Below are 27,722 nucleotides of genomic sequence, written 5' to 3'. Positions count from 1 at the left end.
AAGTAGCCTTCAATTTCGCAGGATGCAAAGGGGGGATTTTTGTTTTTTGGTTACTAAACGTCTTCTGGAATCAAAAGGGAAGCTACGCAAATGAAAAGCACATACCACCTTGCAAGAGGCTTCCTACACCTTTTAAGACAAACGCCGTCTACCGCCAGTTGCCGTGCCTCCCCCTCCCCGTAAGCAGCAACTTCTCTTCCAGGCTGCGGGAACTTGCCTCATTTCCAGCCTCCAGAAAAAGGTGTTCCTCATTCTGCAAGCACTCCCTCCCCTCGCCCCCCCCAGCCTCATCACACCTCCACTCTTTGCTGGATCCCTGCACCCACCCTGCCTTGTTCTTCCATAGTCTCTTACTGCCCCTCCCCCGAGTTCCCACAATTCCTCCTCTACCCGAAACTAACTGCTGTTGCCTATCCACTCTTTCTTTTTTTCCGTCGCTTATTTCCCTCTGCCGTGTGGTATGCGTGTGTGAGCGAGCGAGCGAGTGAGAGAAAGGTTGCCCGGGCACTATTTCTCCACCCCCCTTCCTTCCCTTTCCTGCGCGCTACTGGGTGTGTTGCCTTTGGAATGCTACGCGCTCGGCCCGGCGAGGTGGCGGCAGGATACAGTCGATTTTCTACATTCGCTATAAGAAGCTCCTTGTGAACGACGCCATTTTAAGCCTCTCTCTGTCGGTGTGGAGGCAGTGGCGGCGGCGGCGGCGGCGACGAACGGGGAAGACCATTACAGGCACTGTGAGAAGGCGAAGGCGCCTGCGTGGCCCGCGCTGCGGCCATAGAGAGAAATCGAAACAGCGGCGAAAGTAGCGGCTGGAAGCAGGAGCCGCGGGAGGACCCTGCGCTTTTCGCCTCCCCGCCAGTGTTAGTACAATTTCGGGGCTCCTTCTATCACCCCTTCCCTGTACTCTTCCCCCCCTCCTCACAGAAACTTGGGCTTGGTCCCAGTGCTGCTGCAACTTCTTCCGGGTGTGTGTGTGTGGGAGGATGGAGGGACTGTGTTTTGTTCCATACGGAAAGAGACTGGATTTTGGGAGGTGGAAGATAAAACAGTACGAGAAGGTAAAAAGCTTTCATAGAAAGTGAGGGGGGCAGGCCTGGGGGCGTAAAAAGAGAGTCGCGAGGTAGAGAGTAAGAGTTATTCAAAACGGGGGAAAATTTTGTGGAACGAATTAATCTAATTTTGGGTGTTCGAGAGGGCGGGTTGCATGATGGGATAAGAGCCCTAAGACTGGGGCTACTGTGGAATTGGGATGTAGGAATGCCTTTTTCTCTCACTTCCTGTGTACGGGTGGAGCACAAGTTCTCGTATATAGCCTTGTGCAAGGTAGAGTATATGTCTTCTCTTATACTGGGAGATCTCTAGAGCCCCTTACTTGAGTGAGATCGGGACTGTGAACCCAGGCAAGTAGTAGGCGGCGTCCTGTGCTTTGTGGTCTGGTATTGCGGCGAGTTCTTGCCGTACATCCAAAGCGTGCAATGTCGTGTCTGGGGATCGGGAACTTGGGAATTCCTGTAAAGGATCGACTAGATTGTGAGGGACTGTAGTTGTCGCCGAGATTGAGGAGCCGTTCTTTTAGATTTACAGACGGGCTTTCGCCCACAAAGCTCCGACCGGGGGAGGGAAGTCTAGGGTTTGTTTGGATTGTATGTAATTGACTCCACAGCCTCGCTGCAGTCAGCAGCAGCAGATATCTTTTGCATTGAGGGCTTTTTGTCTTGGTTAAGATTGGGTATTTTGCAGGAGGGCGCTTTTGGTTTGTCTAGCCATGAATGAAAGTATGGGGCGGCTCAATTTCCCGCCGCTCTGGATCTGAGTGAAAGCAAGGCGTGCCGAAGATCCGGGTGGATAGCATAGAACCTCTTTGCAAAACATCTTGGGTGGCACAAGGATCTTAGAGAAGGGTGGAGGCGACCTTGATATCGGAGGGAAAGTGCTGCTAAATCTGTTGTGGCGGAACGACGGCGGCCATAGGCTTTAATAACGCTGAGGTTTCCCCTCTTGAAGGTGCTTTTCTAGATAGCATGAAAAGAGAAAGTTGACACTATCTTTTGAAGGTTTGGGAGAAACATAGGTTTAACAATATCTAGTACTTTCATAAACAGCTGGTATAGCACAGTGGGGAGGAGAGCCTGGCTGGGAGTCCAGAGTCTGTGAGTTCAAATCCCCGCTTGTGTCTCCTGGGTGTCAAGGGCTAGCTAAAGATCACCCCCACAGTGAGTGGCTCAGGGGTTATGTGCTGTGGGCAAGCTGCATAGTCCCAAAGAGCCCTGTTGCCCCCCAGCTGGCAGTTGCAGACAAGGAAGGGGCTGGCTTGTGCAGCTGTGGCAAGCTGAGCAGGCCCTAGCCAGCTGGGGAGGACTAGCCTCAGAGGGAGGCAATGGTAAACTCCTTCTGAATACTGCTGACCATGAAATCCCTATTCATAGGGTCGCCATAAGTCAGGATCGACTTGAAGGCAGTCCATACACACACAGCACTTTCATAACTACAACACATGCTGATTTGCTGATATTCTGACGATTCTCAGCGTTTGAGCAGTCATTGATCTAACATTCTGCATCTTCAATATGGTTCTTTCTGTCTTTTAAATGCATACATTGATAGTGGAAAGAGGGTGGGATAATATGAGAGTATCTAGAAAAGACCTTAAGGAGGATTTTTTTTTTACATTGGGAGCCGAATAGCAAGCAAGTCCAAAATGTATGTAGCCTTAAATTCCAGTTGTTCTAGGGCATGACTAAACTACTGTGAAGCTTTAATGGTGTCTAGCACTTAATTGTTCCCGGCTGAGGCACCTCCATAAATATTACCAGGTTTTCAGGTATTCCACATAAGTAAACTTAGACCTAATAAAATTCATAATCTGAAAAGAAACTAAGCTGAGCACCCCAAAACATGACATACCACAAAACAAGCTGGTGCTTGACAAGGAGGATTAAAATGCACATAAATAATAATGTCTCCACTATGTTTCGCAAAGATTATATATGCAATCCATACAAATCTCTTTATCCTGAACTAAGTGGAATTATTACTTGGCTTGATGTTTCAATAACTTAAATTAGAATGGAATTACAAATGCTAGTTTGTTTTTAAGAACCAGTACAGGGGGATTTGTGGCCCTCCAGATGTTGCCTATCATCACCAACTCCCATCATCCCTCATTGGCCATGCTGGGAGTTGGAGTTCAACAACATTTGGAGGGCCACAGATTACCCATCCCAGAATTTACATTGGTATATTGTGACATGAGGTAACGTAGAGAACTCTAGAGCTGCAATCCTATGCTCTCGTTGCACTTCCTTGAACTTGGAGTGAATGTACATAGAATTAGACTGTAAATGCAAAGTTTCCACACATGATTGGTGTCTAATAAGATAACTGTTCTGAAACTGAAATTGGGCATGTCTCTGTCTTAAATTTGTAACTTGTATTCAGGTGTTGAGGGCTTCAGATTTTTATGACTGTAAGACACAATACACTATTTTTTTCTACTGAAGTGAAAATCTAGCATATTGTGGAGCATTTCTACTATCTGATCCTGACAGCTTGACATGAATTGGATCTTCATGGGATGGTGAGAAGCTCAATTGGTGTTAACTCTGTATATAAGAAAACAGATGTGAGGGCACACCTTTGAAAGACAGCACTTGATCTTTGGCAATGAAATCTAGAATTACTGGTCTCATACAAGAGCTTGAACACCTCAAACTAAATCATAAGGAATAGAGTGAGTCTGGTGCTGATACGTAATTTGTCCTAGCACATTGAATGCTTTCACATGGCTAAACTGTTCAGATCACCCTAAACTTTTTAAGAGTTAAGCATCTCTGAGTGGAATCTCATTGAGGATGGTACTTGGTGACTACTTCAGTGACATTAGAATGTCTATATATAACTCCTATATATCTTGGCATTTGTGATCTAGAGATCTAATTTGTTTGTCTAGAAATAAGTAGTTGGGTTTTTTCTGGGCTACCTGACTGAAATGTCCCCCATTTTTTTTTTAGCTTACACCGGTTTATCTTAAATTGGGTAAATCCCGGGTGCTAGTCACTCAATTTCCTAAAGGCTATAGATGTTGGCATCTAAGGTTCTGAAACATTTCTAGCCCTGGTATAAAAGCTTCTGTGATTCAACACTGAAAACGTTGATCCATGTTTATATACTTGCCTGAAAAATGGCTGCTTTAGTTCTGCTGTAATGGCTGTAGAAATAATGTGTATGAAGAAATCACTGCAGTTTCACATGGATGCATTCATATAGCAAAACAAACCTGTGTGGGGTTATGCATAACATAAAATAGCTGTTTGCTATATGAAATGATTCCTTTGTTGGAAAAATTGGAAACTTAATTTACAGTATTTTGGTAAAACCCTAAATGCTGTACAATCTCTACCTGAAGAATCATTGCTATTTCTTCATAGTAGTTCAGTTGAGAGAAAACAGTTATGGTACAACTAGTGTCTGAATCTAAATTTGCAGTTCTGCCCTGCTCTTTTCCTCAGCCCTTCTGTATCATTGTATTAAGAGTTTGCAAAAGTCGGGCACCAAAAAGTTGCCATATGTTGCATCTGGATTACATTTGCATCTCTTTTCTGGAAGGAGTAAAAAGTGATGGATTTCAAGCATTAGTGTTGTAGTTCAATTTTTGAAGCAGAACATGGTTAGAATAAACAAGTCCATAGAGGGTGGCATGATCAATGCATAGGAGTCTACCATGCAAGTACAGTTTGCTATAAAGTCATGCTTCAAGACCTATATGTTATTGTTGAACCTTAATGTAGATAGAAATCTGTAGTATGTTCAGGAAGGGCAGGATACAAATTTAATAATTAATAGCTGTTGGTGGAGTCTTGCAGGCACAGTAACATGTAATGGTATAATTTGTGAACAAATGCTTGGTGTTGGAACAGAGGAATAGCACATTTTGGTTCTTAAGTAGAGCAAGACTTATGAACTAAGTTACAACTGAGAAAATTATATAACTTAAGTTTTTGCTGAGAAAGTAAAGCCCTAGTACTATATAGGTCAATAGCTTAAAGTACCAGAAATAATAAGAATATTTATGATTTGAAATACAGCTTGAGTAGCTAATAAACTGCTGCTTTAAAGAACTTGGGTCTAAAATACAACTTGCAAGATGAGGCTTGCAAAAACTAAATAAAAGGTGTTAGGATGACTGTAATTTTGGGTAATTCTTTTATATTCTTGGGTAATCTTGGCTAACCTGGTTCCAAACCTTAGCCTACCAGTTTTGATTCAGCTGAGTTTTAACTTTAAATTTGTCTTTGATGGAGTTTGTAACAGGAGTAAGTACAGCTGTTGAAGAATAGCCAGAATTTGTGTGCCTCCCATATTTGGGGATTCTATTCATGAACATCTTATAATGTTGATGCATAAGTGGCTTAACCAATTGCCAACAATAAATCGGAGATAAAAGCAGAATAGTGACATCAGAAGTACCTTTTTGACAAAATATGTATATCCCTCAACTTGTATCATAATGTATGTTCCATTAAAGTGGCTTTGGTGCCTTTGGCAAGTAGTTGCACGTTAAACTGGGATGGTCAGTAAAGACTGTAGGTATACCAGCTGTATAAGACTTAATTTGAGAAGCAGACTTCTCATTGAGTGGAATTCCTAAGAGAGGATGTCTGTTCACAGTAGAAGAAATGGGTTTGAACAAGCTTGAAGGGCTTGTTATGCCAAATTGCCTGTTGGTTTTACAGACACCAGAACATTCACCCATCATAACTTTAGAGTTGAAATGCGTAGAGATGTTTCACTGCATATCCATGTGCTGGGGGTTGCATAATACGTATATGATACAGTTCTGTATTACTTAATGGCCCTAAATCTGGTGGCAATCTAAGGTAGGAGTTTTGAGAGTTGGGAATGTATAAGCTTGCTGAAGGGAACCATGGGTATTGTTGTTAGGGTGGTGGGGAAATAAGTGCAGCATACCATCTACCTGATACAGCCAAGAACTGATCAGGGATGAGTGTCTAATTATCAAAAAGTTGGTAGAACTGTAACATGGCAAGTGCCATGAGTTAATTAAAATATTATCATGTGGTCTTCAGAAAGTGATCTGAGCCAGTGGTTCAAAACAATAGAAAAATGCTGAGCAGTACAATTGTCCTCGGGCCGGCATTATTTTGGTTGTATAGTAGAAGAGACTTCATGGTCTCTTTTTAGTTTTCAGGCATCGCTGGCTGTTTTCCCACTTGAAATAGAAATCCTGACAGATAAAGCATTAACTGCTCTATTGGTTTCATTTAGCACCAAACTGCTTAAGGTAGCCATCTTTCTATGAAAGGCAGCTTGTTGCAGCTGAACTGGCTCTCTAGTCATAAATTCAACACATCACAATAAGTTCTTGTAATAGTAATAGGCAGGCCAAGAACTTAACTTAAATAACTGTCAACTATTTAGGAACTCCATGGCCAAGATTTTTTCCAACATCCCAGAACTTTATTAAGCTAGTGGACTTTGTTTCTCTTCTACAAGAAGACATGGGCTCAGTTTGCATGATTAGATCATAATAAGCCAAGAGATGCAGAAGCTTGATGCACCCACACACAAGCCCTTCTGTTTCCACTTTGCTGCTCCCTTTGAGAGTGGGAAAGCAAGCCAGGAAGCCACAGTTAACCATTGCTTCCTGTTACATGTAAACTGGGAACTACAGTTAACTGCTTCCAAACAGAGTTGGCTTCCAAATCCTGATTGTGCCATAGTAGCTTAAATAAATCTGATTGAAGATCCAGCTTTATGTTTGTGTGTGAAACTTTCTGAAGAAACCATGCAGTGAGTGTATTTGACTGATAAATACAGATCCAAACATGTGAAGACTGCATGCTACCCTTTCTGCCAACCTTGAAATAAAAAAAAAGCTTAGTGGCTTTCTCAGTTGAGAGTCAGAATAATATTATTAGATTTACTAGTCGCCTGTTACCCAAACGTAGAGATGTGAAGGCCTGGAAAAAATTCAGAAAAAACTTTTTTTCCTGAAAAATCTGAAAACATGAAGAAAAAATGGATTATGGAATGTTTTATTTTAGCATGATGAATAAAATGTTTCATTGAATCTTGGTTCTCCCCCTTTTCTCAGTTCTTTTTATGGGAATGAATGCTTTATGTGTGCTTGATACTGTGGAGGTACCAGTGGAAACATAAATAATTTTCTTTGTTATTAATGTTGATAGTTTCTTCTGGTTTCTTTAATTGTTTTTTGCCTGCTCCTCTTAAACTGGCAAAATGAAAGAGGTTCTTTACAGTTCAGGTGTTCCTTACAGTTCAGGATCTTGTAGATTCATTTGTTACCAAAAAAGTAAAAATTTAATAAAGTAAATTCAATTTGTAATAATTGTTTGAATAAAATGTACTTTTAATATACCAAATGTGATACTTTTATGCCAAACCAACGTGTACATAATTACATTTGATGTTCCTGAACTATCAAAGTGACTTTCAATCTGTAAAAAGTGCAAATATTGCATTTTTTTTCAATTTTTTCCAAAATTTCTGTTTTTTCTGAAAACCCATGGATTTTTTCCATGGCTTCAAAATTTCTGGAAATTTTACATCTCTACCCAAAGGTCTCCAGGAGATTTACAGCATTGTTAAATCAAAATAAACATAACATATTATGAAACAAAACAACTACCCTCATACAGCCACAGAAAGCTTTGGCAATACGCTAATACGAAGAATATCATTTTCCTCTAATATATGAATCTGGGTAAGATAGTGGATTGTGTGTAGATGGAACGAAGATGTGTCCAACTAAAAAAAAATGCCTGCTCTGTCAATACTCTTAGAAACTGTATTACGCTTAAACAGATTTGCTTGATAGAACTCTTGCTACCTAAATGCTAACGCTGGCAGGCAAAAGTTTCACAATAGTAGATGTAAGCATGTGGATCCTATAGGTGGGTGACTATCTTTCTTCTTTAATACCTACAGGAAAGTTCGTACAGTGCTGTCTGGATCTAAATGACAGCTGGGTAACATCTGTGGACTGTTAGAGAAAACACCAGTAATTTTAACCTATTCTATAGAATTTCTTTCCTCTGTTGGAGGAAAAAGTGAGTGGTTAACATTAGACAATTTTGTACACCTTTAGAAGGAGAGGTTGTCTTAGATGTCATAGTGTTCTGCCAATGGCAGAGGTTCTTCTAGGATTTGGATGAGTTAATCGCACCAGGTTGGTTCCTTTCTCAGATCTTATTTAGAGGGAGAGGCAAAGCATAGTGGAAAGGGAAAGGCAGTTACAGGAAACTTAGTCTCTTCAGTTACTAGGGACCCTGCTGCAATAACAGATGGACTCCAGAGTAGTGTTGTGGTGCATGTCACTATCCTTGCCCACAGAGAGGTTCAACATTCTGAGTGCCTTGAGACTGTCCGTACAGTTTTTCTATAATAGGTTTCAATATGTTTTGCCAACTCATGCTTACATCACTAATTATCAGCTACTCCTGTACTTTGGCTGCATTCTCACAGATTTGGCATACTGTCTCTGATTAGTTTATCCATTGCACGTGGCTGTCCTGTACTCCCTAAACTTTTTCATGGCAGCCAGGAGAGATAGGTGTTGTAGGGAACAATTGCATTATAGCACACCAACTCCTCAAAATTACAGTGGGCCTTCTGGAGGGTCCCACTACAGTCCTTAACTACTCACAGTTGAAAATTCTGTACCCAACGTAAGTTGCAACCAGGGAATTCAAACCCACTGAACTAATTGGCTGAACTATGTGAGTAGTCTGTCCAGTTGCACAAATTTGCATTTTTAAAATACCTCTGAAATTTATTTATTTATTACATTTATATTCCACCTTTCCTCCAACAAGCTCAAGATGGTATCCAAACATTGTTCTTCCTCTCCTGATTTTATCCTCACAATAACACTGTGAGGTAGGTTAGGCTGAGAGACAGTGAGTGGCCCAAGGATGCAGTAAGCTTCATGGCCGAGTGCGGATTTGAACCCTGGTCTCCCAGGTGCAAGTCTGACACTCTAAGCGCTACACCACACTGGCTCTTACTAGGAAATAAGTTTTGTTTCTCATCACTTTTTTCTTGTTAGGCACTCAGAGAGACTACAGGCGCTTGTTTGTACAAATTTAATGTGAAAATTCTGGACGTGTATGGGCCAGCAAGTCTCCATATGATGGATTGTTGGGGGGTAGGAGAATCTGGCAGTCTTTCTGCAGAGGGAAGCCCTTTGATAGCTTTGGTTTGCATTTTAAACAGTATACACAGCAGTGCTGGTTGAGTGTAGTGTTCAACTAAATTTAAAAGATTGCAGAATGATAGGGCAATGCAAGTGAAGGCATTTGCTAGTGCTCACCAGTTTTTCAGTTGGGAGAGCTGCTGCTGGAATAGTATAGAGGGCACAGCTTTAAATAAAAGGGAAGAGGGGAGAGGAAATGTGACATTCCCAGGTGGATAGACAAAAGGAGTGTTTGGCTGTGACACTCGCTCAACCAGTCTGTATAGCAGTCACATAATTGAAACAATGCATGTGTGGTGAAGTTTCCTAGCAAAAGCACCCACGGTTTGCTCCTAACAATGCAATATTGCTTTGACTAAAGCTCTAGCATGGCAGATATTCTCAGCGTAAGCCAATTGTCTGGAAGAGACCTTTAGGTTGGTTCTTTAGAGTGTATTCAGTAAAGATTAGTTTTTTTCCTGAACTGAAGAAAATCATGCCTTGTTAGATGCCTGTAAAGTTATATTCGAAAAAAATTGAAACCTTGGGACTGCTACTCTACTATTGCAAGTTTAAACCTGGTGCTACTGAGGCTAGATAAACTTCTTTCTTTTAACTTGGAAGCTCTGTAATGGAAATTACAGTGTCATGTGACTCATTGGATTAAATTTTGTCTGCATATGATTGTAACAATATTTAATGTATGCACCACTTGTCCAAATGGCAGAGCATATTTACTTTGAGGTCTTAGAGCCTTTAGTTTCAAGATTCAGCACAGATCAACTCTGCAGTTCATGGTGTCTGAAGAATTATGGGCATCTGAGTTAAATTTATTTGAATGCTGCTAAACATACCCTAATTTTTTCTAAACTATCTTATACAGAGCATGTACTACTTTTGGAGACTGAAGCAAGAATAGTCTGGTGATGCATCTCAGTTAGGTGTATAGACTCTGTAAGCCATAAAGGACAAACATTTGAAAATCTTCATTTTAAATTTTGGATTAAGAAATCAAAGTGATTCGCCTGAGGTCTGCATGTCTGTTCATTTCTTCCCTGCTAATGTTGGGTAGATCAGGCTAAGAACAGGTCTGTTGTTTTCATAGACCTTATAAAAAGCAGAAACGAAGACTTCAGAATAAAGTAATAGACAATAGTTAGTATTCTTTGTAATGCTTTAATAGTACAGAGCAGTGCATACTGTTGCAAGTGTGGTCATGTTGAGCATATGCCCTAAACAGCTTGCAGATATGTTTATGGGTTTTACCATCAACATTCAAAAGATTCAGATGTCTGTATTAAATCAGGTGTGGGGAACCTTTTCTTTCCATTAGGTTAGATGGTTATCTCCCCACCCCCTAGCAGGCCAAATTTTACAGGTGGGTGGCACTGCGCACCTCTCAATCCCGACAAAAATGCAGTGCTATTTGAAAGCTCTTTGGCTGCTTACAGAGAGCTCAGACTACCTTATCTCCCTGCTCCTGTTTGAGCCTCCAAAAACTGGAGGCTCAAGCAGGAACATTGGGCTGCTTGAACCTGAGCAGGATTTAACCCCCAATCATCAGCTGATGAGTGGGGTTTAAATCCTGTAGCCTTGACCGCACATGCCTGTTCCTGCTGGGCATAGGTGTGTGCAGCTAATACAGGATTTCATCCTGTTTTCCCACCCACCAGCTGGCATCACCAGTGATGTCAACTGATGGGTGCATGGATGTGATTTGGGGAAATTGGACCCCTGGGGTGCAAGATTGGCCCATTGGCCGAAGGTTCCCTGTCTCTTGTATGAATGATAAAGCTGCCTATTTGCAGGAGGTTGAGTCTAACTGACTTTCGGGGACTAGGTAACAAAGGAGGCCTCTATTTGGCCATTCCTGTAACTTTAAAAAATTGTCTCTAGAAGTATGCTTTGAGCACCTACTTGGCTTAGGCTCCTAGAGAATGCATGGGGACGTCCCATTCCAAGTAGATAGCAAAGCTTAGAAGAAACCTAGGTGTGCATAGGCAGCTAGGCAGTTCTGGATCAGTTTAGGTGTCATTTGCTTTAGGATGGACTGGAAGCAAGGCTCCTGTATCTTAAATCTTATTAAATTGGAGAGCACAGCTAGAGTGCAAGCTTTCACTTGTACTAAGTTTGGTGCTAGGTTGATACTAAGCTTAACAGCAGGTTTTGTGCCTGGTTGCCTGTAGCAGGTAAGAATTGCCACCTTTTAAAATTGCAACCTGCTTTTTTAAAAGGTCAAGTAACACAAACATGAGCAGATGGGCTATAACTTACTTGTAAGGCTGTATTTATAAGCAGCTGCTTAGTTGAGCTATGATGGCAGTGCTCTGCCCTCCACAGTTGGAGGCTCCACAGTAATACCGATACCTTCTAGAGCTGTAGTAAGGATTACACCTGGATAATGCATGTGAAATGAATGCTTGAGAGCAATCTACAAATGTTTGTTTGATGTTGCTAGTATTGCCTACTCCATTAGTATTTTTTTAACTGCCCCTCCATTAGTGAAGTGGTGTAAAATTTAGGATTGGCACTATAACTCAGGTGATGGTGTGTATATATAGACATATTACCCAAAATGGAGCATTAAGTCTTTGACAGCTCATCTCAGTAGTTTTCTGCAAGCTAGGAAGGGGTCTGCATGTTTGACTGGCTGGTCTCCAAACTGTCTCTCCATATAAAGAATGGCACATTGCTGTAATCAGTTTGCATGCCACTGGTCACAGTGAGTCCAATATTGTCTGGGTTTGGATAAAAAGACATTGAACAAACCAACCGCTTTGCACCACTGCTGCGTGCATTATTGGCTCTTTGACACACGTTGTGCTGCCTGTCCTATCTTGCAAAACTTACTTTATTAGTGTGCTTGGATTCCATTATATTCGATCTGAATGGGTTCCATCAATCAGCTATCTTGGGTTGAGAACCTGAAAATTGCTATTATGAACAGATTTCAGCAACTGATAAAATAGCTACAAAAGAAGCTGTTGAAGCTGTGACTCCCACATTAAAGGGTAGCATGTTTCTTGCTATAAAAATTACAGCAAATTTAACTTCATTAATATAGTTTCATGCATTGGGTTGCCAACATAGCACCCAGGATTCACATGTGCCCACAGGGCCCACTCGTCCTGCTGAAATTAAAAGTTGAAAGAAGCATTCTATTGTAGCCAGTAGAACAGGTTGTGGTGCGTACTTGGTTGCTCTGTGTGCGAGGTGCCTTCAGCAGTTGATACAGCTTGCATTTGATCTAAAACTTAATTTCTTTTGAATATGCCATTAAGACTTGTTCCCTATGTACACATTTTATGCTCCTTGAGTTTGCAACTAGATAGACAACAATTACAATTTCTCTACTGGAGAGTCCTTAAAAGCTTGGCTTTTGATAATCTCAGCATGGCAAGTACAAGTTGAAAGGTGACAAATCAATTTCCACAGGAGTTGTGTATAATTTACAGCAATATCTGAAGAGATTATGGGGATTAGGAAGAAGTTCTAGGCTTGGAAATGTGGCAGCAAGCAAATGTAGATTAGTTTAGGGGAATTGTATCTCAGTAGCATTGAATGACATAGTGCTTCCAAGGGGACATTAGAGGTGAGTTGTCTTGTGTGCTTAGAATGCAACTAAGCAGTAAATAAGCTCCTAAACTTCATCAGACCATATTAGATCTTGAATCCATTGATATTTGAAGTGAAACTTAAACCTCCATCTACTGGGATGCTACATTTGTAGAACTTGTGCAAAACTGATACATACTATCCTTGCTTCATCTGCATAGTACACATCTGGGGTGTGTGGCTGAAACGGTTAAAGGCATGGAGTCTGGAGCCTTAGGAAAAGGTGGATATTCATGCCAAGGAAAAATTGTCCCCAGACAAAAGTAAAACTTTACCTGCATACTTGTAAACCTAAGGCAGAAATAAGTCTGCTATGACAAACCTGGTTGTAAATTTCCTTGAAACAGCGTTGTGTTCAAAGTTTATTCATAGCAGTGATTATACACAGTGCAGAGGATATTTTCAGAACACCTGTGTAGACGCTTCAATGTCTGCTGAAACTTAAAAGGATGTCTGTATTCCTCATTCACTTGGACTACAAGGCAATACGAAGCATTCCACAAAGGGATGTTAAAATATTAAATCACCACCCCAGCAATGCTCAGTGCATGCCTTACTGGTTGTGTGAATACATCATGTACATTAACCTAGTATTGGTTGGCATGCTCAGAGGGTGGGTGAGCAAGTCGAACATAAGTAGGTCCAATCACTTCATACTAGATAACAGGTTACTACACCTGCATGATTAAGCAGTGGGGTTTTTTGGAGGGAGTTCCACCCAGCATAACAAATCTCAAATGAGGAAAAGGACTGCTTAGCAGTTAATTGCAAGGTCGTAAAACCTAGTTACACAACAGGTAAGGTAGTTTTCTTGATATAGAACAGGGAAACTGTATAGGAAATTCAACAGTAAAATGTTCAACTCTAAAAGTAGAGGCTGAAGTTAAATTAAGCTGATACTGAGTTAATTGTTGCATTTCCAAAAATCTCATCCCATTGACTCCTGGTAGAAGTGGGGAAGAAAATGGGTAAGACACAAGCAGAAGAAACAATATTTGGCTTTTTTATGTTGGGCAAAGTTGAGGACTTAATGGAATCTTCTTGTTGGAAAGCTTTGTTGATCAATGACAAATTATGAAGTATAGCCATATTCTGATCTATACTACTGACTCTTGTAAGTTACTGTTCTCTAATTCAGGGATGGGGAACCTTGTTCATTCTGAGGCACATGTTGGTGGTTGGATGGGACCCAGAAGAAAAAGTGAGCAGAATAATGGATACAAACTTTTTGTACAGTAGCTTATTTTAGACACACTTCTCTGTCCTTTTCTCCAAGCAAGCAAGAGGCATTATCAGAGTTCAGCCACATTCCAGACAGGCAGACACTATGGGTGCAAAGCAGAGCTAGTGAGGGCTGTGACTTAAGGGAGAGGTGTGGCTTGTGGTCTGTGGGGAGTTCTGGGGGCCAGATGGAGAAGCCTGGAGGGTTACATCTTGTCCTCAGACTTGAGGTTTGCTATATTTTAAAGATTTGCCTGACCTAGCAAAGGTGCAGCTCCTTTATGCAACTGCTTAGGAACCAATCTTTTGTCATAATGGTTTATATCCCAGCAGTTGCATTGTTCTTAAGGTCCCTTTTTGTGAGGCCTCCAACATTTGAGCTAGGAGAGCGATTGTTCCTTCATTCATTGAAGCTCAGCCACAGTAGCTCACAGTTTCAAGGAAGCAGTCTTCTGACACCAGTGTTAACGCTCACTCCAGTTACCTGGGCAACAAGAAGATCCAAATGTGCAAGTGTACACCTGGGTCTGGTTTCCTTTGGAAGAAAGTCACTCGGAGGTGTATTGATGTTGTAACATTTGCATTTATTCCAAATATACATTGAACATAGGCTAAGGCATAGTTCAAACAGGCAGAGTCCACTGCCCCACATCAGATTTCTAGGGAAACCCATCCGCAAATCGCTGTTCATTAACAGAGCCCAAGTATAGAGTGGCCTGTAAGTCTATATGTGTTACAGCTATTATATCTATAATGGAATAGAACTTTAAATCCTACTACTAAAACTAAAGCCAACAAATGTGTTAACCATATTTTTAATATTTTGTTTTAGGGTCTGAAGTGCAACAGGCCACAGTTCTGGGAGCACACAAAAGATCATGGCAACTCAAGGTGTGTGTCTGTAGAAGTCAAGTTGCTGATGGTTCATTTTATGTTGGCTTGAACTCTGACCATTCTGGGTGTGGGCACAAGTTCTCAACACTTGGCAAATAACAGCCCTGTGTGTCTAGGAAATTATTATTTATTAGGTTTATATTCCGCTCTTCCTCCCAGTAGGAGCCCAGGGCGGCAAACAGAAGCACTAAAAACACTTTAAAAAATTTAAGGCCACGTGGAGTTGGACTGTTCTGGTAGTTCACTGTATTTTGATTTTAGGTTTATTTTGTCTAGTTCTCAGTTATCTGGTTTTCAGTTGCAGAAAACTCTGAACATAGCAGAAAATGTAAGTCATTTCACATACATGCAGGCTTCTGGGTGGGCTACTTAGTACAATTCCAAAACCCCAATATGGCTCCCTTGCCTACATTTAGTTTAGTTTGTACTTGTGGGAACAGTAATACTGTTCTGTAAATCAATTTTTTTCATAGATTTAAATCTGCACCTATGAACCAAAAGTAGCAGATGGTGGTAGTGGCAAGAAGAGAGCTGTGTATGTTTGAATAGTGCTGGATAACGGTCAGTAGGGTTTAGGTGGAAAGTGTAAATTCTAGGATTGCAGATAAAAACCAAATGAAACCCAGTTTTCAGGGAACAAGAAAGTATGTGTTCGAATGGCCAAATGCCTGATGAAACAAAAAGGTTTCACAAAGGCGGTGGAAGAAACATCAGGGAAGGGGCAAGATGGACTTCATCAGCTAGGTGCAGCCACAGAAAGGGTGGTTCTTGTCTCCTAACCAATCACACCTATGATATTGAGACATGGAGAAGAGCCTCTCAGCTGGTCTTAAAAGGGTAACTATATAAATTTGTATGTCCATGACTTGAATCAGTCAGAAGTGAAACAGGCTTTTGCCAAAATAACATCTAATGTTGAAGCAACCTCATTTTTAAACACTCTTGCAGCTGACTTAATGGAGTTGGATATGGCAATGGAGCCAGACAGAAAAGCAGCTGTTAGCCACTGGCAGCAACAGTCATACCTGGATTCTGGTATCCACTCTGGTGCCACAACAACAGCGCCCTCTCTGAGTGGCAAGGGAAACCCTGAAGAGGAAGATGTTGATACCACTCAAGTTCTATATGAATGGGAACAGGGATTCTCTCAGTCCTTCACCCAGGAACAGGTTGCTGGTAAGTACAATCTTATGTCCTAACTAATTGCCTGCGGTTTTGTCAGTTAGGTTGTAAAAAATGCTTCTTCTGTTCCAGATATTGATGGACAGTACGCTATGACCCGAGCACAGAGGGTGCGTGCTGCCATGTTCCCAGAAACGTTGGACGAAGGCATGCAGATCCCATCAACACAGTTTGATGCAGCTCATCCAACAAATGTGCAACGCCTGGCTGAACCATCTCAGATGTTAAAACATGCTGTGGTTAACTTGATAAACTACCAAGATGATGCAGAACTTGCAACTCGTGCCATCCCAGAATTGACCAAACTGTTGAACGATGAGGACCAGGTATGTAGATCTAATTATTGTCATGTTGGTAAACAGTATTTTGCTGTGAACTCCCAAGGGACATTTGAGTTGGGCTGCGCTGTTCAACATTGGAGGCATTCCCAATGTACATGTAGTAGTTGTAGTTTTTCTGTGTTGAAAACTCTTTAGTGACCTTAATTTCAAACTTGGAAAAACTTACAAACACCAAAGGAAGCAACTCTTTCAAATGCTTTTTCTAGGTGGTGGTGAACAAGGCTGCGGTTATGGTACACCAGTTGTCCAAAAAAGAAGCCTCCCGTCATGCTATAATGCGTTCTCCTCAAATGGTTTCTGCCATCGTGCGTACCATGCAGAATACAAATGATGTGGAAACAGCCCGTTGTACTGCAGGTACACTTCATAACCTCTCCCATCATCGTGAAGGCTTGCTGGCAATCTTCAAATCAGGAGGCATTCCTGCTCTGGTGAAAATGCTTGGGTATGCAGATCATTCACTTGACACATCTTCCTAACATCTGTCAGCCTTGAACTGGAGGATAGCTAACCTAAACTTTCTTTGTAGTTCTCCTGTGGATTCTGTGCTCTTCTACGCCATTACTACTCTGCATAATCTTCTCTTGCATCAGGAAGGTGCCAAAATGGCTGTTCGTCTAGCTGGTGGTTTGCAAAAAATGGTTGCCTTGCTCAACAAGACAAATGTTAAATTTTTGGCCATCACAACCGACTGCCTGCAGATTCTTGCTTATGGTAACCAAGAAAGCAAGGTAACAAAACATTTTTAGTTTAATATGTAAAGTACAAATAGTCTGGCAACCCCAAAACACTGGTACCAAACATAGTACCATCGTCTGTAGTTTTAACCTTTAGTGCCCTTAAAAACTGCTTCCAGAATCCAAGAAGTCTGTGCAGTAATAGAACAAAAGAGAAGCAGCATTGCATAGTGGTTAGTGTTACGCTAGGACAACCCAGGCTCAGAGTTGCCACTCAGCTGTCAGAAGCTCACTTGTTGGTATTGAACCAATTGCCATCTCTCAGCTTAACCTACCCACCTGGATGCAGGGATAATGCTGGAGGGGAGAGTTATAAACAAGGGCCTTCTCTATGGAGGCACCCCATCCGTAGAGTGCAGTGCCTTCCCTTTACTAGTGTGACTGGCACGGACATTTTTATCTTTTTGGTGTCAGGCCAACATGTATTTATTTGCTTGGACATTTTAAAGCTTTTACTGTTTGACCTGCTCTTCTGCTGCTGCAGTTACTTAAATTTTAGCTGTCTCTATTTTATAATGTTTTAAATATCGATTTATTGCATTGCTGGTTGTCTCTCACCCTGGTACCTATGTAGATGAAAGGCAGGTTATAAACATTTTTAATAAATAGAGCTACTTGGAAAAGTGAGAGATAAATGAAATGGAATAATTATTGCTTTCAAAAAAAACTTTTTGCAGCTTATCATTTTGGCAAGTGGTGGACCCCAGGCTCTAGTAAACATAATGAGGACCTACACATATGAGAAACTACTGTGGACCACAAGTAGAGTGCTGAAGGTGCTGTCAGTCTGCTCTAGTAACAAACCAGCAATTGTAGAGGCTGGTAAGTACATTTCTCCTAGCAGCACTGTCGCCACTTGTGTTGCCTCTGTATGAAAGCTGTTAATGCTGTTCTTGTTCAGTATAGGATGTAGTCAGACAGCCAAGTGCTATATGGGAGATGCTTCAAACCAATTAAGAGCGCTTCAGATTAAGACGATTGTGGTTAGATATTTTTAACTAAAGCGCTACCAATGTCTGTAAAACAAAAGCTAGGTGATATGCCACTTTAAAATCGGATTTAGTCTCCCAAGTACTGTGTAATATGGCCTAATGAGACACATCGTGACTTTTTGAATTGGGGGAGGGGTTAACGTGTCTTGAGTACAGTGGAGTCCTGCTTTTTGGTGTTCCGCTAATAGGGCTTTTTTTAACTAAAAAAAAAGTATGTATATATTAAAAGATCGGGCAAGATCTGTAAGGAGAAGGAGGAGGGCAACGATGAGGGTCACTTTTGCAATTGGAGGTTTGCAGGCGGCCAAACAAACAGCCACACGGTATGGGGTGGGGGGGAGATGCTGAAAGGAAGAGTGCAGCGGTACTCGGAAAAGGCACTCCAGACAGTGCACCAAAAGGGGGGAGGTGCAATTTTTTAAAAGGCTATGCAGGTCCCACAGCCGTTTCCTCCCCATCTCTAGCCTGGGAACATCACGGTGGGGCACTTACATGCCTGGAAGGTTGCAAGTGGAGCGGCTGGCCAGAGCCAAGGCATATGTGGGCTGCTGCTGCTGTTGCTGCTGCTTGGAGGTGCCTCCTCCTCCTCCTTGCTGGTCTCACAGGGAATTAGCCCATTGAGCTCCCGCCTGCCTCGGCTATGAATGGAGACGCAGTGGGAGGAGGTGGAAGGGTTGCCAGCAGCAACTCCAGCCGCCTCAGCACTTGTCCTCTGCGCTTCCTCTGGAGCAGAGGAGCAGGACCGGCCGGGCATTGGGAGCTGGCCATGCTGCTGCTGCCACTGCTGTTTCTAGTTCCTCCAGCCTCACGCAGACACTCACGCTCCGCCTCTTCCTGGGAAAGCTCGTGGGGTCCTACCGTCCGGCAGGCTCCTCTTCCAGGTTCCATTCAAATGGATTTTGAAATAACGACACCAACAACAATAATTTCTCAGACTCGCTCACTCAAAATATAAAATGCTCTCACAGGCTCAGCACACACGCAACACTCTCTTACACACACTGTGCCGGGAGACCCGGCAAGATAGAAGCACTGCAGCCAACACTCAAATATTTTAAGGTAAGCAATGTGTGTACTGTTATGTTCCACTTTTTGGTGGGGGTCTGGAACCTAACTCACTATGAGTTAGGGGCCCTGCTGTACTGAAGAGGCATTCAAATTAGACGTACGCTATGATATTGCATTCGATTCTGATCATGTGTGAGAAAGAGATCAGGAAGCTGTGCATGAACCAAAGTGGACTTAAAGATCTTTATACATGGCATACTGAAAAGAAAGGTAAGCGTAGCCATGTTGTTTGCACCACAGACTGAGATGGTTGCCTACTTTTAATTTGATATATAGCTATGGGTACCTTTTATTCAACATTTCTTATAGCTTAGATCTGAAATACACAATTGTCAAATGAGTTAGGTTTTGTTTCAGTAAAAGAGTGGGCAAAATGCAGAACTGCAGCAATCTCAAGACATGTGGTCCTTTGAGTAGGAGCTCAACTTAGGTTGGAAGAAGGATGCATGATGACATGAAATCTAAAATAACTAACTGATCTTCAGGTGGAATGCAGGCTTTGGGACTCCACCTTACAGATCCAAGCCAGCGTCTTGTTCAGAATTGTCTCTGGACTCTTAGAAATCTCTCGGATGCTGCAACTAAGCAGGTAAGGAACAGGTACTGGAAAGGTTGAGTGTCACATTAGGTAGACAAAAATGGTGATAGTAAAAATGTTTTAATTACCACGCATAAGGGGAGGAGAGCCTGAAGTGCCTACTGATAACAAAAAAATCTAATAAAATAAAATGGGTTTAACATTGCGTGGCCCCTGAGTTAGATCAGTAAGGCTAGTATTGAGGTATAGGGACACTATACTAATGGACGTAAGAGTTGCTTACTGTAACAATGAGATGTTAAGAGGGACATCTAAGTGCAGGGTGTCTTTAAGAAATAACAGTGGTGTGTCCAGATAAAGAATTTGTACACGAGACTGAACAAATTGAAAAACTTGTGCTGCTGCCCCTTAACAAAACATATTCCAGGGTAGTGTTAATTATAAATTTGTATTCTGGCTCCTCCGTGGTGTATAGGCAGAAACTGCATGAGGAAGAATATTCCTGATAGGCAGTGTTGCTAGAGTGCATCTGGTTAGGCCCTTCTCATTGTGTACTTCTCGGGAACCCTGTTAAACTGTGATCAGTCATCCCTTTAAATTCCCAGTGTGGATTAATGCAACCCACAGGTATGAAGACGAGAGTAAAAATATGTAATATATTCACAGACCTGCTCTATTGTATCAAGATTAAAAGTTGTTACACTAGTGTACAGTTAATAAAGGGTCAGGTACAAAAAAGCTGATGTTAATGCATGTCATCTTCTTACAGGAAGGTATGGAGGGTCTACTTGGAACCCTAGTGCAGCTTTTAGGATCAGATGATATCAATGTTGTAACTTGTGCAGCTGGCATCCTTTCTAACCTTACTTGTAACAACTACAAGAATAAAATGATGGTGTGCCAAGTGGGTGGAATTGAGGCTCTTGTGCGCACAGTTCTCCGGGCTGGCGACAGGGAAGATATCACTGAGCCAGCTATCTGCGCACTCCGTCACCTCACTAGTCGGCATCAAGAAGCTGAAATGGCCCAAAATGCAGTGCGACTTCATTATGGACTTCCAGTGGTAGTTAAACTCTTACATCCACCATCTCATTGGCCTCTTATCAAGGTAACAGAAATAAAACTATAATCCTATCTTTGGGGTTGTGGGAGAAGTAAGAGAAATGTATGAGGTCATTTTGAGGATGGAGAGAATCCAAAGCTATCGTTTCAGTCAGATTTTGAAATAGTGTTGCTAGGTTTTAGAGTACCTTGCGAGTATATTTAAGTTTTCTAATGGCCTTCCTTATAATTGCAGGCTACTGTTGGTCTGATCCGCAATCTTGCTCTCTGTCCAGCAAACCATGCTCCCTTGCGTGAGCAAGGTGCTATTCCAAGACTAGTCCAGCTGCTGGTTAGAGCACATCAAGATACCCAACGTCGTACTTCAATGGGTGGCACACAACAGCAGTTTGTGGTATGTGACTATGAAGAATGGCAGAAATAACTGCAGCAGGATTTCCTTTGGCTAGACAAAAGTTTCAAATAATACTAATACTGGTCCTGGATACTGTGCTGTTGCATTAAATTAAGTTGCATAAAATACTGCAACTGGTTTACTGCTGAGGCAGATTCTGTAATGACAAATCAGAAAGAATTTGTAGGCTGACCCTTTAAATGTTCACTAAAGATATTACCATACCTGCTAGTCAGGATACATCCTTCCCCTGTAAAAGTGGTTTTAATTCCCTTTAAACTTTGCAGTTACAAAGCTTGACAGTTCACTGAACAAATGTAAGTACTCCAATGCAGACTAGAATTCTCACTTCATTGTGAAATTTTTAAGTAGATGCAACCTTGGTTCTTTGTGTGGAGGAATACCAAAGGCATGTTTGATTTGTCAGGATTTCTCTAATACCCATGTAGTAATTAGTGATCCCCTCATGTTTCTTGTGCAGGAGGGTGTGCGTATGGAAGAAATAGTTGAAGGTTGCACTGGAGCCCTTCATATTCTGGCTAGAGATGTCCACAACCGAATTGTAATTAGGGGTCTAAACACCATTCCACTGTTTGTGCAGGTAGGTAAAGTTTCTGGACAAGAAAATTTGAGATCTTACAGAAGAGTACAGGAATTTGACTGCATTGCTGTAAGCATGCTTATCTGAACATAGCAGTGGCACTTTTAGTCCATGTACCAATGTATTTGCATAGAAATACAATTTGATATTAAGTGCAGAATCTGCTGAGAAACCCTATATTTTTAAAGTTAAAACTTTGAAAGTATGTTGGCTGCAAATCTCCAAATTGAGGAGGGTAACCATGAAGAAGCATGAGTAACTGGCATAGTTTATCATAACTGGAGGAAACCTGCTCATCTTGCGATTAATGCAATTTAAACTTGTCACATAATTTTTATAGTAATGTGCATACTACCCAGGAAAATAGGGCCTAGATATTACTACCACTATGTGATGGCAATACTTCGGCAAAGGGTTATTCGTGGTTGACCTAGCTGTGATAATAAATGAAGGGGGAAGTTGTCTCTTGCTACCTAATGGCCATAACTTCAGTTATGGTTGCTGTTAGTTTGTGCTTCAAAAAACATGCCCTAGAATGTCTGTGGTACTTGATACGTTTTTCTTCTAGCTGTTGTATTCCCCTATTGAGAACATCCAGCGAGTGGCTGCAGGTGTACTGTGTGAACTGGCTCAGGACAAAGAAGCAGCTGAGGCAATTGAAGCAGAGGGAGCTACAGCACCACTGACAGAACTTCTTCATTCTAGGAATGAGGGTGTGGGTAAGTGAAGGAAAAAAGAATTGGGTTTGGTTGGGGGTTTTTGGGTACCTCTTCTAAAACTCTTTTCTCCTTGAACAGCAACATATGCAGCTGCAGTGTTGTTTAGAATGTCTGAAGATAAACCACAAGACTATAAGAAACGGCTTTCAGTCGAATTGACGAGCTCCCTCTTCAGGACTGAACCAATGGCTTGGAATGAGGTGAGTTATACTGCTAGCTTATGTATCAATATTCCTGTTGATAAAATTAAGTTTGGCCTTCTGATAAAGTCATTAGTTGTGTCAGGTTAGGGTGACTTGGGTGCCTAATATGCCACTGGTGCTGGCTGTTCAGTGTTGCTCGATGGCAAAAACTGGTCACTGATGGCAAGTTAAATAACTGAATTTTGGCCAAGAAATGCTCCTGTAAAGCATCCTATCATCATACTATAGAAGAGGGCTCCCAATTTTAAAGCTTTTAAATAAGGAGATTTGCAGAATAGTGTTCTAAATTTAGTATGGCAATGTGGCCTGTTTCAAGTGAGATTTGCTACATGGAAAAATCACTGGAGCTGACCGTTCTGTACGCTGTAACCAAATAACAGCCACTAAAATACTATGACATTCAGTTGCTTTTAAGAACAAATTCATAGAATGTGTATTTCTGGAATGAGTTTCCTGCCTCTGCTGAGAGATTTTTGCTTATTCACTACAGACGGCTGATCTGGGACTTGATATTAGTGCCCAAGGAGAACCTCTTGGCTATCGCCCAGATGGTATGTATGAATTGTGGTAAACCAATTACACTCAACATGCATAATGGAGAACTACAAACACATTAAATTTTAAGATGGTAGCACCTTAACTGAATATTTGATACTTGCACTCATCAGTGACATGCAAAAGACATGGGAGTCAGTATGCAGACTAATGGCTTGGCTGGAATTTGCTTATGCTTCTGGTAGTAGCATGCTTTATTGGCTTGGTCACACAAAATTAATGACTTGCCATTTTGTCCATACAACTCCAGGCTAGAAAATACGATTTCAGTGTGGCTGGATTATGGAATCTCACACACTGATATTTGGAGCTTCTGGTGCATCTAACATGTTAACATGCTTTTCCCCCCTTCTCCCCTCTGCCACCCTTAACTTTCTTAGATCCTAGCTACCGTTCTTTCCACTCTGGAGGATACGGTCAGGATGCCTTGGGTATGGACCCAATGATGGAACATGAAATGGGTGGCCACCACCCTGGTGCTGACTACCCAGTTGATGGGCTGCCAGATCTAGGACATGCCCAGGACCTTATGGATGGGCTGCCTCCAGGTGACAGTAATCAGTTGGCCTGGTTCGATACTGACCTGTAAATCATCCTTTAGGTAAGAAGCTCCACCTACCTTCCAATCTGAGAATTTGGCTGGCAGGGAGGGAACTGCTTTGGGTTGGTTCATGTTTGTCATAGATGTGAGATTCAAAATTGCAGTGTCTGCATTGAAACTGACTCATGATATGGCCTGTGAAAGTGATTAACTGGGGTATGCCGTGCTACAGGTGTGTTGCAATTCTAACTTAACCATACCTTTTGTTTAACACTTGTTTGTTTTTTCCCTCCTACACAGCTGTATTGTCTGAATGATCTTGCATTGTGATTGGCCTGTAGAGTTGCTGAGAGGGCTCGAGGGGTGGGCTAGTATCTCAGAAAGTGCCTGACACACTAACCAAGCTGAGTTTCCTATGGGAACAACTGAAGTAAACTTTTTGTTCTGGTCCTTTTGGTCGAGGAGTAACAAATGGATTTGTGGAGTGACTCACGAAACGAAGAATGCACAAGAATGAATCACAAGATGGAATTTATCAAACCCTAGCCTTGCTTGTTTAAAACTTTTTTTTATTTTTTAAATCTCTTGTAATGGTACTGACCTTGCTTGCTTTCAAAGTAGTTTTCTTTTTTGCAGTAACTGTAGGGTTTTTAAGTCTCTGTGTTTTAAGTTATAGTGAACCTGCTACAGCAATTTCTGATTTTTAAGAATTGAGTAATGGTGTAGAACACTAATTCATAATCACTCTAATCGTATTCTGAAAAGTGTAACATTGTGTAGCCTTTTTGTATAAAAATTAGACAAATAGAAATGGTCCAATTAGTTTCCTTTTTAATATGCTTAAAATAAGCAGGTGGATCTATTTCATGTTTTTGATCAAAAACTTTATCTGGAGATGTCTGGGTAGGGGCCAGTAAGAACTGTTGTATGGAACCTTGTATTGGACAGTTTACCAGTTGCCTTTTATCCAAAGTTATTGTAGCCTGCTGTGATACAGATGCTTCATGAAAACAGTTATACAAATGGTTCAGAATTAAAGTAAACTTTTAATGCACTTGGCTGTGTCAAATTATTTCAGCTATTCTCTGCATAAATTAAACTTGGTGAAATACAGAATGTAGTTACTAACTGCAGTAGTGTTCATCATGCCCCAACATTAGGATAGGAGGCATAAACTTGATGTATTGCTGTCATTGTCAGATGGTATTACATGAAAACCTTAGATGTGCAGTTCTGTGCATGTTTACTTGGTAAGTACCACTGCGGTCAAAGGAGTTTTACTCCCTACTAAGTATATCTAGGATTGCAGCCTTTAATTTTTGTACATTTCTAATCCCCTAGGTAAAATGTAACAGGGGGTTAGCAGTACAACCAAAAAGCAATATTCCAAAAAGACATGCAAAAATAAAGTATCTGCCATTTGGAATACACCTGGCCACAATGCTGCTTCTATTGTAGCTATTTGGAGTCTTTAATGTTTTTTATGTACTGGCTATTATTGAATATTTATTAAACGTCTCAAAGCAACTTAACAATAAAAGCATAGATAAAAGTAATTTCATATAAACCATTTCAAATCTAAGGAAGATAAGACTAGGTCAAAAGGTCTTCAATAGGTGTGCCAAAAAGACAACGGAGACGGTTGTCTCTACTGATAAGTAACAGGAGGGAGATTCCAGGGGTCAGTGCAGAGCACATCTGTAGAACAGCTGCAGACTTCAGTATTCAGTTTTTTGTATGTGGGTAAGATGATCTTCTAGATAATCTGGTGTTAAGCTTTATATAGTTCTTTGTATACCAGTCCTAGTAAACCTGGCAGCTTGTGCAATTCTTTCAGCAGCAGAACAATGATGCTAGTCTGCCCCAGTAAGCAGTTGAGCAGCTGTACTTTGCACTAGTTGCAGCCTCTGGTTCAGAAATGCCTGTAGCTATCTTAACAGTTGAAGCTAGGTAAAAGGCACTCCTAGCCGCTGTTCCTAGGCATCTAGTGGCACCAAGGACTGTAACCCCAATCCAATTAGTCAGAAATACTGACTAAATCACATTTGTGTTGTAGTTAGATGTGATGTTTGTGGGTAAGGAAAAATTCATTCTGGCCCCTTCATGTTTTAGCAGTGAAAACGTGTTATGGGGCTAGACAATAGTTCAGTTGTACATTCTCCCCTCCCCCAACAGTTAGTAATCCCATATATGTGGAACAGCAAACGACAACAGCCTGTCATCTTATTAGCAATCCCCACATTTTCTTACGTGCACTGCAGAAAGGAAAGAGGGTAGACACCATGGTAAGGTAACATTGTTCTATTTTACCAGTTAATATTTTATAAATAGATTTTTCAACTGTAGGAACTTGGAACACAATACTCAGGCCTAGACATAATTTAGGACAGTGGAAACTGATTCCAGTTACCTCCCTATCGCAATTTCTGGAAAAGAAATGACAACAATGAGATTATTAATTTACAAACAATAGTTTAAAAGTGAATGTCTCAAGAAACAACTGTTGTGTTATCTTAGGTGAACAAGCCTTGATGGTGTTCAATTTTCTTGAGGATTTCAGAAGCCAAGGAAGCAATTGCCAGATCAGCATGGAAGCTAAAAAAGAGGGAAGCCAGCAGTTAGTCATTGCTTTAGCTGTATGATGCTGAGGGAACTAAGAGCAGATCTAAGTTGCCATACACTCTTGACCCATAGCTACCACATCTGTTATAATAATTTTCTTGCCTTTAAAAGCTCGTTTTCTGCAAAATGGTTTCAGTGCTCTAAAACGTAGACAAAATGGTTGATTCTTTTTCCTGGGAAGTCATGTTGCACAACATGTTATGGTATAGTTCAGGGATGACTAGGTGCTATCATTTTCTGGCAGTGTACTAATTTTTAATCAAGATGTGGTAAGAGTTTGTCCTTTTTGCCTTATGGCATGAAAACCTTTTTCGTTTTCAGTGTGATAAATTTTTACATGTACAATCTAATACTGAATACTATACATGCAAACAGGTGCCAACAGGATTTCCTGGGCCTGGTACACAATGTAGATTAGGACTCCCACCTCCACTGCTACTTATGAATATATTACCAATATGGGCAGTTATTTTCAATAAAGTCTTGATATAAGATGTGTTTAAACTGTTCAGAGTTCCTGCCCCCACAAGGCATTTTACAGCAGTTATAAATAGTTCAAAAAACTTACTTATATTTATTAAATAGTATTCAAACATTAAAAAGACAGAAGCAGTTAAAAAATGTGTGCAGCTTCACTGAACCAACTCTCGGCTTAAGCTACCTCACAGGCTTGTAGCAAAAATAAAAGGGGATTCAAAGTCCTTAATGGGACTGTTTAATGTGCATGCCTACTAAGAGCCTCTTGCAGCAGTGGCGTGTGCACTTCCTTGATCTTCTAGACCTACAGAAAGAACAGTAAGCAGCCGAGCATGTTGTAATACTACTAAAAGATGTAAGACCACTCAACTTGTGATGTGCACATCTGCACTTTCAATAAATTACGCAATTTCTAGGCTGCATGCAGCAGCACACGTGAGCAGCTCAGGTGCGGCCATTCTCTGGAGTGTTGGGCTAGCAGCAGAGATGGCAAGGTCTGGCTTGGGGTGAGAGGGGGCCCTTTTGAGAGCCTCCTGCTTGTGCCTGACTTGCTTAGCACCTTCCTTCCTTTACTGCTTCGGGTGCTCCAAGAGATTCCTGCTGCTGGCAGCCCACTTAAATGAGTTTTGTGAGGTGAGCAAGCTGATCCAGCAGCGCAGCAGCAGGAATCCTTCGGAAGACCCAGCAACCACCAGGAGTGCCACAGTGAAAACAAAGCCACAAGGCAGGCTCAAGGGATTCCTGCT

At 41.4% G+C, this 27,722-nt stretch overlaps 2 protein-coding genes across 7 annotated transcripts in view; one reads left to right on the top strand and one right to left on the bottom strand.

Annotated features, from left to right (window-relative positions):
• The first annotated feature begins 306 nt into the window (after positions 1–306).
• CTNNB1 (catenin beta 1) lies at positions 307–24,931 on the top strand. Its single transcript, XM_061587603.1, has 16 exons — positions 307–860; positions 14,883–14,941; positions 15,893–16,120; positions 16,199–16,452; positions 16,674–16,912; positions 16,997–17,198; positions 17,882–18,026; positions 19,750–19,853; positions 20,572–20,910; positions 21,100–21,258; positions 21,740–21,859; positions 22,428–22,578; positions 22,657–22,778; positions 23,272–23,332; positions 23,717–23,937; positions 24,178–24,931. Exons 2-15 carry the CDS (start codon positions 14,929–14,931, stop codon positions 23,923–23,925), a joined length of 2,346 nt encoding a protein of 781 aa, XP_061443587.1. The 5' UTR covers positions 307–860; positions 14,883–14,928; the 3' UTR covers positions 23,926–23,937; positions 24,178–24,931.
• ULK4 (unc-51 like kinase 4) overlaps positions 24,455–27,722 on the bottom strand; it is a 447,010-nt gene continuing 443,742 nt past the window's right edge. For 4 of the 6 annotated variants that reach the window (XM_061587596.1, XM_061587592.1, XM_061587595.1 and 1 more), the window contains exon 37: positions 24,455–26,472. In XM_061587596.1, coding sequence (XP_061443580.1) covers positions 26,391–26,472 — 82 coding nt within the window. In that variant the 3' untranslated portion in view covers positions 24,455–26,390. The remainder of the gene's footprint in view (positions 26,473–27,722) is intronic. The other 2 variants (XM_061587594.1, XM_061587593.1) reach the window with 1 other exon arrangement.

This window comes from Rhineura floridana, chromosome 10 (assembly GCF_030035675.1).
Source record: "Rhineura floridana isolate rRhiFlo1 chromosome 10, rRhiFlo1.hap2, whole genome shotgun sequence".
Lineage (NCBI taxonomy): Eukaryota > Metazoa > Chordata > Lepidosauria > Squamata > Rhineuridae > Rhineura > Rhineura floridana.
Note: the sequence above shows the minus strand (reverse complement) of the source record. Positions and strands in the feature narration are given on the sequence as shown.

What these genes read in the sequence shown, in the direction of transcription:
- CTNNB1 (XM_061587603.1), top strand. An exon ending in GCTCTGGTGAAAATGCTTGG is followed by an intron (nt 16,913 to 16,996) that starts GTATGCAGATCA and finishes CTTTCTTTGTAG; the next exon opens with TTCTCCTGTGGATTCTGTGC. An exon ending in ATGGTAACCAAGAAAGCAAG is followed by an intron (nt 17,199 to 17,881) that starts GTAACAAAACAT and finishes AACTTTTTGCAG; the next exon opens with CTTATCATTTTGGCAAGTGG.